Below are 10,248 nucleotides of genomic sequence, written 5' to 3'. Positions count from 1 at the left end.
ACTGACTCAGCCAGGAGCCCCAAGAGCACTTTAAAATGGAGTTATTACAGTCCCTCCCAGAGACTGTCCTGATCACATTCATTCAACATAGTCTTCTAGGAGACCCACTGTATATCCTGAAAACTGTTCGAACTGCTCAACTCAAAATATATTCTACTCCAGGACAAAACCAGTCTAGAGACTCAGGAATGTATCTTCTGTCAGACACACTGGATCTAAGGAATGACCTCCGTAAGTGTTTACATTTCTGCTGAACCCAAGCATTTCCTGAATGAGGCGGGCCACATCAGGAATGATAGAAAAGCTTTCTCTTCTTCCCAGATACCATGTCATCTTTGGTCACTACTCCTGATTAGTTTCCTATTACTGCCACAACAGATTTCTATGAACTTAGTGGCTTAAAATAACACAGACTTTCCAGCTTACAATTCTATAGGTTAGAAGTCCACCATGGGTCTCGCTGGGCTAATATCCAGGTGACAGCCGGGCTGCATTTTTTTCAGGAGGCTCTAGAGGAAGATCATCTCCTTACTCTTCCACCTTCTAGAGCCTTCCTGCATCTCTTAGATTGTAGCCCCCTTTTTGTACCTTTCTGACCCTTCTTCCACAATCCCATCTCTCTGCAACAGCCAGGGAGTTTCCCTGTGTTTATGGACTCCTGTGATTAGATTGGCCCACTGGATAATCCAGGATTATTCCCCCATCTTAAAGTCTGTAGGAACCTCAATCACACCTGCAAAGTGGCCTTTGCCATGTTAATTAACACTTTACAGTTTCCTTCCGGGAGGAAGGAAAGTTTCTCTCCAGGGGAAAACCTGTCCTTTGCCTTTTCCAATTTATAGAAGCTGCTGGCATCCTTGGATCTTGGCCATATCACTGCAATCTGTTTCTGGCCTTACAATTTTGATTCTCCTGCCTCCCCCTTACACAGATCCTTGTGATTACATTTAGTCTACCTAGATGACCCAGAATAATCTCCCCATCTCAAAACTCTTGACTTAATCACGTTGGTAAATCCCTTTTACCATACATGGTAACCTATTCACAGATTTGGGGGTTAGGACGTGAACATTTTTGGAGGGCCATTATTCTGCCTGCCACAGTCTACCTTTGCCCCCCAGATTCACATCCATCCCAAGTAAAATCACCCCATCCAAAGGTGCTCAAAAGTGTCAACCCATTACAGCATCGACTCAAAGCCCAAAATTTTATCTGAATCTCACCAACTTGAAAGTCCCAAATCTCATTATTTAAATTATCTAAAGTACGGGTGAGGATGTGGGTATGATTCCTGGGGCATAATTGCTCTCCATCTGTGCACCTGTAAACCAACAAAACCAGTTCTTTGCTCCCAAATATAATGGGAAGACAGTCATAGAGTAATAGTAACAGATGTTCCCATTCATAAAACAGAAAATGGAATGAACAAAGGAGCTACCCGTCCCAAGCAATGTAGCAATCCAGCCAGGAAGACTACATTCATTAGGTTTGAAGGCCTGGGAATAATCTGTGGCTTCCGGCTCCACCCTTTGAGCCTGTGACTCCTTATCAGAATCATTGCTATTTCATGAGAGGTGGCACGTGTCTATAGCTGAGGAGTTTCATCAGCTTGTTTCCTGCCTGTAGACAAACAATACTTTCACATTGTGAAAGTGCACAGCATGCTGCTTCAGAGTCATTTTCCTGAATTCCTTTTATTGAATCCCTGCAGTCATTGCAGCTTTTATTTATTTGCTGTTTAATTTCTTTAGTGTTTATTTTTGAGAGAAAGCAATACGAGTGCAAACAGAGAGGGGCAAAGAGAAACAAGACACAGAATCTGAAACAGGCCCCAGGCTCTGAGCTGTCAGTACAGAGCCCAACGCGGGGCTCGGACCCACAAACCGCGAGATCATGACCTGAGCCGAAGTGGGACGCCCAATTGACTGAGCCACCCAGGCGCCCCAAATCGTTGTAGCTTTAAAAAATGTATAATGGTCTCAAGAAAGATGGTGTCACAGTGAGCAGTTAGACAGCCCTGTGTGAGGTCAGTTGTTTTGCAGGATATAGGTAACGAAAATGAAGAATGTTTTCAGTGGAAAAGAAAAAAAAAGGACAAGACATTTGTGAGATCAAAAGTGATTGTGGAGGAGGAGGAGGAGGAGGAAAGGAAAAGGAGGAGGAGGAAGAAGAAGAGGGAGGAGAGGAAGAAGGGAAAGGAAAGGAAAGGAAAGGAAAGGAAAGGAAAGGAAAGGGAAGGAGAGAGGAAGAAAGGAAGAAAAGTAGAAAGGAAGGAAGGGAGGAAGGGAGGAAGGGAGGAAGGGAGGAAGAAAGAAATTGCCATCTCCACAAGTGTCCTGGCACTAGGATATCTTCCTTACCAATGAGCACAGTTTCATATCCTCAGCAGGCACATTTGGAGAACAGTGGAGAGGAGAGGCCACGTGGTAACGCAGCATAGTGGTGGGTGCACAGATTCTGGAACCAGACTTCTGGAGTCCAAATCCTGGCTCCACCACTTAGACATGTGACTCTGGATACATTAATTAATCTCTCATACCTCCATTTTCTCATCTGTGCAATGGGTGTGATATCAGTGCGCTCCTCACAGGATGGTTATGAGGATTGGATGAGCTCTTACTTGTAACGTGCCTGGCACATAGTTAGCTCTATATAGCCCTTTGTTGTATAAATAGTAAAATTAATAAAACAAGATTATTTGGTGGAGGGAGTGTGATTTCTAAGAAAAAAAAGGTAATGGCAGGACTGGAAATAAAGTCAATGAAAGTCCTCAGAATATAACGTTTCAGAACGTAGAGTTTCAACATAAGGCATGATATCATTTGTGGAGGAAAAAGCTATTTCTACAAGGTGTATGTCTATATGTAAATTCATAGAAATGTGTCTGGCAGGATACTTACTTCTATGGAGGGGACGACCAAGGAGAACCTCAGCATTATTTTCCATATTTGCAACCTGACCGAGAGAACATATCTGCGTGTTCTTTGTGAAATAACAAGCAAGCAACTTTTACTGAAAATCAACGTGAAAGAACAAAGTGCCCAGGAAACAGCAAAGAAGAGTGGTGGCTCTGCCATCTGGGAGTCAAGGGAAGTCACAGAAGAGAGGACATGAGAATTGGATCTTCAAGGAGGCGTTGCCTGAGGAAAAGAGATTGGCTGAAGACAGGGCTGCTTGAGAATGAAATGATGGATTGAGGAAGATGGGAATTTATATTTCTGGCGTGTGTGGTTGGGTGGGGAGAGGAAGGGAGGGACGGGTCTGAGATCAGGCTGTGTGGACGGGTTATAAAGGCCTGCTGTACACACTGAGGAGGTTGAACTTTGTGGACACAACTTTTTAAGCCACCCAAGGGACATGATCACAAAAGAAGTATCCTTCGGCATCCAGGTGGAAAGTAGCTGGGGAGGTGGGGATGATTGCTTAGGAACTGGTTCAGGAGGCTGTTGCACTGCCCTTCGAGAATTCTCCCGGAAGTGACAGAATAGTGTCTATGCAGGGAGAGAAAAGGGGCTTGATTTTAGAGATCGTTAGGAGGAGGCAGCAACAGTACCTGCCTCTAGGCATCGAGTCCACATTTTTGTGTTAACTGTACCCCGCTTTGGGGAATCACCTTTTTTCACTTTCAGCCCTTGTGCTTTAGGCTTGGGGCTCTGGGGATAGGACACAGGATATATAAGTCATTAACTCATTCTGTTCCCTCGGCCACCTTTCCCGGAGGAGCACATGACCCCAATCAGGACAGTCAGGCCACCGAGACACGTTCTGAGATGTCTGGAAGCAGACTCCCTCGTGACACCAGGTGTGAGATGACAAGAACCTGGAACTGCTCAGGCTGCCGTGTGCCTGGGATGAAGTCGGCCCAAGGGAAGTCGAGCCTAGAGCTGGATCCTGGAGGCATCTTTGGAGCCCCAAAACAAGCCAAACCTTAGCCAGACGTGGTCACAAAAGTCTCACAAGCCAGTAATTTTTTTAATGCTTATTCATTTTTGAGAGAGAGGGAGAAGGACAGATAGAGAGGCAGACAGACAGAGCGTGAGCAGGGGAGGGACAGAGAAAGAGCAGGGCACAGAATCCCAAGCAGGCTCCAGGTTCTGAGCTGTCAGCACAGAGTCCGACATGGGGCTCGAACCCATGAACCGTGAGATCGTGATCTGAGCCGAAGTCAGGCACTTAACCAACTGAGCCACCCAGGCACCCCATGAGCCAGTGGCTTTTAAATTAAATTAAACTAAATTTAGCTTGGTTTAAGTCAGTTTGAGTTGTGTTTTCTGTTCAGACTAACTCTGAATTAAAAGTCTTCAGAGTGTTTCTAATGATTAGCACTGGAAGGAGGAGCATCTCTGAAATCTAGTCTCTTAGTCTCTTAGTCTCTTGCAAGAAGTGAGGACAAAAAGATGTCCTTAGCTACTGTCAGCCCCTCTTAGGGAGGATAGATGTGTCATTTCAATTTGCTAAGTTAGAAGAATCTAAGGCTTTAGAGATTCTGGAAGGGGTGGCCCAAACCAATGTGTGACTCCCTGACTTTGGGATTTTGCAGATCTCAGCTAGCAAAATTATAACGACAAAACTTAGGGTCCAAATTAGAATTGCTAAGTTTTAATTTGTTAAGTAACCATAAAAGAATATTATGTCAGAAAAATAAGACTTTTACACACTCTCTGTCTCTCTTCACACACACACACACACACACACACACGCACACAGAGAGAGAGAGAGAGAGAGAGAGAGAGAGAGAGTAACTTTCAAGCAAAGGATACCTCTTAATTTTTTAAAAATTTTTTTTAACGTTTATTTATTTTTGAGACAGAGAGAGACAGAGCATGAACGGGGGAGGGTCAGAGAGAGGGAGACACAGAATCTGAAACAGGCTCCAGGCTCTGAGCTGTCAGCACAGAGCCCGATGCAGGGCTCGAACTCACGGGCCACGAGATCGTGACCTGAGCCGAAGTCGGCCGCTTAACCGACTGAGCCACCCAGGCGCCCCAAAGAATATCTCTTTAAAACAAATACCTTAGGGGGCACTTGACTGGCTCAATCCGTTGAGCATCCGACTCTTGATTTCGACTCAGGTAACGATCCCAGGGTCCTGGGATCAAGCCCACACTGGGCTCCATGCTGAGCACGGAGCCTGCTTGGGATTCTCTCCCTCCCTCTGCCCCTCTCCCCGGCTCATGCTGTCTCTCTCTCTCTCCCTCTCTCGCTCTCTCTCTCTCTCTCAAAAAAAAATGTGAAATGAATATCTTTGGCTTTGTGAAAGACACTACACTGTACTCACTTTTCTCACTGTCTCAGGTATGTGAAAACCTTTTACCAGCAACCTGCTAACTGGCCTAGTAGAGAACCTGTGCCCTTTGGTAGAGTTTCCACCCATCAGATGTCATCCACATCCCAGGGACAGGGAAAGTCTGAACAACACAGGGTCCCAGGCCTATAGGAGGATTGCAGATCCCAGGGAAGGCCTCACTCAAAGCAGGGAGGATCTGGCAAGGAAAGCCAGACAGCAAGGGCATGGAGCTCAGAGAGACTTGAGGAACATCTCCCATTCCCAGCATTGACCTAGCCCAACCAGCCCTCTCCCCAAGTCGACCGCCTGAGTAGGGACCCCCAGGAGCCCTGAGCACAGACTAGTTGCAACGCTGGGTCTAGATGAAGGTGCTGGGAGAGACAGGAGACTGAACAGGCAGGTCCCCCTGCTTGGGAGCAGGAGCAAACCAGCTGGGGATTCAGCATCAACAGAGACAGGTTAGCTCAGGAGTGTGGATGCGGGCTATTCCCTTGTGTCATGAGGAACAGCGGCTCATTCAGCTGAGCTCAGAGTGGGGGAAGGTGTTAGCCCACGGGTGCAGGGATGGGAGTCTCGCCCCTCCACACTCCCTTCCTAGAGCAAGCAGTCACCCACCCCGTGGAGCTGGGTTCGCAGGAACAAGTCTTTGATGAGTCACAATCCAAGCTGTGGTTGTGCGGTCAATATCAGAAAGTGCTCCAACTTTCAGTCTAAGGGGCCTGAACATCCCCCTTAAAGGGAGACTGGACGGAAGCTACTGGCTTCGAGCCAGGACCCCGGGGCAGGGCAGGAGGATAACAAGACAGAGGGAGAAAGGGGAGAGTGGACAAAGCAGGAAGGAAGGCCAGGGAAGCAGGGCCCATCAAGGCAGGCAGGAATGGACTGACAGGAGACACAACGGGAAGAGAAAAGGACTTTTTGCATCCTGCTCTGGGCTCTGATCACATACACGAAGGGTGCACACGGAGGCACACAAGAGTGCATTTCTCCGACGGTAGGCTCTGCCTTTCCACGCCTCCGACGTTAAAGACTGAGTTAGGGGGTTATGTAAAGATATACCGGGCACATTAAGGGAAGCAAAGTCTTCTAGAACCTGAATCCCATGAGGCCAGGCCTCATGGAGTCTACATCAAGAGCCAGTGACAGATTCAAAGGAGTCCTGGGACCCTCAGCAAATTGAAATTCTTGGGTCTTCGTTCTTCCACGTCTCTGCCCCTGTCCACTTTCAGACTCTGCCAATTCATCCGTCTTTCCCTGATTTTCCCACCCAATTTCCAGAGGAACCCAAGATCTGAGCTGCTCTGAACATCTATCCCAGTGGGGCCCTGAAAGCCATGATCTCTGGCCAGTCTGCAAATCAGCTGATCTTGAACTAGGGGTCCATCAGCTAAGGTAGAGAATAGCAAGGGAGAGGCATGAGGGTCAGCTGCCTCCAGAGCAGCTGTCGAGAGCTCAGAACACTTTTATGTCTTCTCCACACCAGCTCCCCACCAGATGCATGTCCAATTACAGCTCTTGAACTCCAGATCTTTAGGTCAAGTGAGGCTGTGTGACCTGAGAGCCTACAATCCTATGCTTCTGGGGCCCAGACCTGCTCCCCACCGTATCCGAGAAGCCAGAGAATGCATGACGAGTTATATGCACTATGTTGTTTATTGTCACATGTTGCCCATGGGACAGGGTCATATGGGGGAGGGGGCCCTCAGGCAGAGAGAGATGGAAGGAGGCGGAAGTAAGAACCATCTATTTTCTGAACTCAGCTCTTCCTTCCAGCTGTTGATGGTGGGGGCTTGGCCACCAGCCGGACGCCCTCAGATGCAAGCACAGTGTTGCGTGAGAAGGTTGGGCACGGTCTCATACTTAAAAGAGTAACCACCATCTGAGGTGGTGCGGACACGTAGGGGCCTCATGGTCCCAGGGAGGGCAGCACAGCAGGGCCGGGCCCCTGGCACTAAAGACAGGGGCTGGGCAGGGGTCGGAGGAGCCCCAGGGACCAGCAGGGGCAGGTCTGGTGGGGCAGTCAGCCCACAGCCACCGTGACAATAGTGGAAGATGAAGCTGGGAGGGTGCACGATCCACCGGTCCCAGCCCAGCTCCTGGAAGGAGATATTGAGGGCCGCTCGGTGACAGTCCGCATGGGCAGCGGGTTCCTCTGGAGACCTCTGGAGCAGGCGCAGCGCAGCGGGAGACCAGGGCCAGGGCAGCGGGGGAGTGGAGCGTCGGGCTCTCTCCCCTCCGCTGGGCGGCCTGGCCCGCGTGTGGGCCACCAGGAAGGGTGTGGCCTCAGGCCGGGCCGAGCAGGAGCAGAGAGGGCAACGCAGCTGTAGCACCAGGACGGGGTGGGTCAGCAGAGGGAGGGCAGAGGTGGCCAGGTGCAGCACGGCCCAGCGAGAGGGGGCCTGGCCCAACGACATGGGCACAGCCATGGGGACCCCTGATGACAGCGCCAGCAGGCTCAGCAGGGGTCCAGAGCTGTTGGAGGCTGCTCTGCCCTGCCTGTCCAGTCCCGTGTGGAACCACAGGTGGGCTGATGTCACCTGGCGGCTGCGTGTGTGCTTGGACGGCTGGAACACATACGTGAAGAGGCTCTCCTCGGCCTCCTGGGTCAGCTCTCTGGCAGCCGGCTCATCCCCACAGCTAGCACCTGCAGGAGATAGCGGGAAGAGAGAGGGCAGCCTGGACTGGCGGAGCCTGGGACCCCTCCTCCTCAGCCACTCTCCTGAGTGCTCTGTCAGACTTGGGGCCCCTCTCCAGTCTTGAGAGAACCGACAGAGGCTCTCCATTTGTTTTTTCATCTCTATAGGACGCAGAAAATACAAGACGTTGCCAACTTCCCTCTGAAGTGGTTTTACCTATTAACATTCCTATCAGCAACCTATATACGAGGCCCTGCCCACCCCCTACTTTCACTTGGAGCTGTTAGGCCTGAATCTCTGTTGATAGTGTGAAATGGGTGATAGTACTTTAGATACACAGGCAATTGTTTCAGTACCTCATATATCTTTTTACAAGTCAGAAATGTTGCACGATAAACTCTTTAAAACAATTCCGCTTGGGGCACCTGGGTGGCTCAGTGGGTTAAGCGTCCGACTTCAGCTCAGGTCATGATCTCACGGTCCGTGAGTTCAAGCCCTGCGTCGGGCTCTGTGCTGAGGCTCAGAGCCTGTGCTCAGAGCCTGGAGCCTGCTTTGGATTCTGTGTCTTCCTCTCTCTCTGACCCTCCCCCGTTCATGCTCTATCTCTCTCTGTCTCAAAAATAAATAAACATTAAAAAAAAAAAACAATTCCGCTTAAGGGGCGCCGGGACGGCTCAGTCATTTGAACTTCCCACTCTTGGTCATGATCTTGAGGTTCGTGGGATTGGACCCGGTGTCGGGGTCAGTGCTGACAGCAAGAAGTCTGCTTGGGATTCTCTCTCCCCCTCTCTCTCTGCCCCTCCCCACTCATGCACGCACTCTTTCTCTCTCTCTCTCTCTCAAAATATATAAATAAACGTTTAAAAAACACACACACAATTCCACTTAAAAAAAAAAAAAAGGTTAATACCAGAAAGAAAAAGGAGGGACAGGAGGGGAAGGTAAATAGCCTAGGATAGAGGGCAGGGCTTTCTAAGAAAGGTGATTGGCCAGAGGGTTACTGGAGGGGTTGTGGGAGGGGGCATGGGCTAAATGGGTAAGGGGCATTAAGGAATCTACTCCTGAAATCATTGTTGCACTACATGCTAACTAATTTGGATGTAAATTCAAAAAATAAAATTAAAGTTAAAAAAAAAGAGAGAGAGAGAAGGAAGGTGGTTGGCATCCTTCCCCAACAGGTATGCAGGCTATACTAAACAATCACGGACTAGTTGACAGACTGGGTTTAGGACTATAGTGTGACACAGATTCTGTTATAAATCTCACAAGTGATCTATTTTGCAGATAAGGAGAAAAGGTTACAAAAATGAACTACTAAGTGGCCAGGCTGGGATTCTGCCCCATCCCAGAGCCACACCAACTCACAGTGCTGCATGAGGACTAAAGCACAGGGAGGCAGGGGGTCCCCTCTGAGGGAAAGATGGGCTAGATTACGAGAAAGTCCACCCGGAAGAGGACTTTATTGGTTCAGTCAGTGGAACATGGAAACGTGCATAAGGAGATGAGGAGTCAAGAGAAAGTAGACTAATTTTCTGGAAAAGTGTCTCAACTAATCTCACTCCTGCACCTCTGATACCTTCTCAAGCCTCAGCTAATTGGGGCTAAAGAAACAAGATTCCGAGCAGGGAGTGGAGGCAGAGAAAGAAGGAAAGGTGGAAGGAAGGGGCCGATACCCAAATATCTCTGTCGCTAGAGACTCTAGGTCTCCCCAATGAGTATCTCCCAAATGCCTCCTCTCAGCCTTACATCATTTCACTTAATCCTCAGAGGTAGACATTACTGCCCGTTTTAAGGTGAGGAAACGGAAGCTCAGGAAGGTTTAGTAACTGGTCCCCTGTTGCAACGCCAGTTGAGCGGCGTGTATGGGACTCAAACCCAGACCTGTCTGGCTCCCAAGCCCACGCCGTATGTACCACACTGCTTCTCAAAGTCAAAGTCACCCTGCCAGTTCCCTGCCCTCATTACCTGTAGTTGGGAAAAGGATGGCCTGGGAGACATCCTCCTCCTCCCTGGGTTGAGAGCCCCTGTGCACAAAGCCCCCCTGGGCATGTCTTCGAGGCAGACGCCTGACTCCAGGATCCCCACTTTCCTCGGTCACTGCCGGAGGCCCCAAAGCATCCAAGAACAGGGCCCTCACCTTGGCCAGGACAAGTTCCCGGTCCAGCTCTGGCCCGGGGCAGCCATGCCCACTCTTCAGAGACAGCAGTAAGAGGAGCAGGAGTGGAGGCTGGGGCAACATGGCTCACCCAGCGGAGGGCCAGCGGTGTCCGGTGCCCTTTCTGTCAGGGTCTGCCCCCCACCCCCCCGCCTCCCCACTCTGCCCTC

General features: G+C 49.7%; 1 protein-coding gene across 1 annotated transcript; it reads right to left on the bottom strand.

Annotated features, from left to right (window-relative positions):
- Positions 1–6,921: 6,921 nt before the first annotated feature.
- Positions 6,922–10,242, bottom strand: INHA (inhibin subunit alpha). Its single transcript, XM_003991182.5, has 2 exons — positions 9,889–10,242; positions 6,922–7,931 (listed from the first exon to the last, which is right to left on the bottom strand). Exons 1-2 carry the CDS (start codon positions 10,160–10,162, stop codon positions 7,099–7,101), a joined length of 1,107 nt encoding a protein of 368 aa, XP_003991231.2. The 5' UTR covers positions 10,163–10,242; the 3' UTR covers positions 6,922–7,098.
- Positions 10,243–10,248: the final 6 nt, after the last annotated feature.

The sequence above is a fragment of the Felis catus genome, chromosome C1 (genome assembly GCF_018350175.1).
Source record: "Felis catus isolate Fca126 chromosome C1, F.catus_Fca126_mat1.0, whole genome shotgun sequence".
NCBI lineage: Eukaryota > Metazoa > Chordata > Mammalia > Carnivora > Felidae > Felis > Felis catus.
The sequence above is the reverse complement of the archived record's forward strand: the minus strand, read 5'-3'. Positions and strand labels throughout refer to the sequence as shown.

What these genes read in the sequence shown, in the direction of transcription:
- INHA (XM_003991182.5), bottom strand. Translation starts at nt 10,162, where the DNA reads ATGTTGCCCCAGCCTCCACTCCTGCTCCTCTTACTGCTGTCTCTGAAG. An exon ending in CATCCTTTTCCCAACTACAG is followed by an intron (nt 7,932 to 9,888) that starts GTAATGAGGGCA and finishes TATCTCCTGCAG; the next exon opens with GTGCTAGCTGTGGGGATGAG.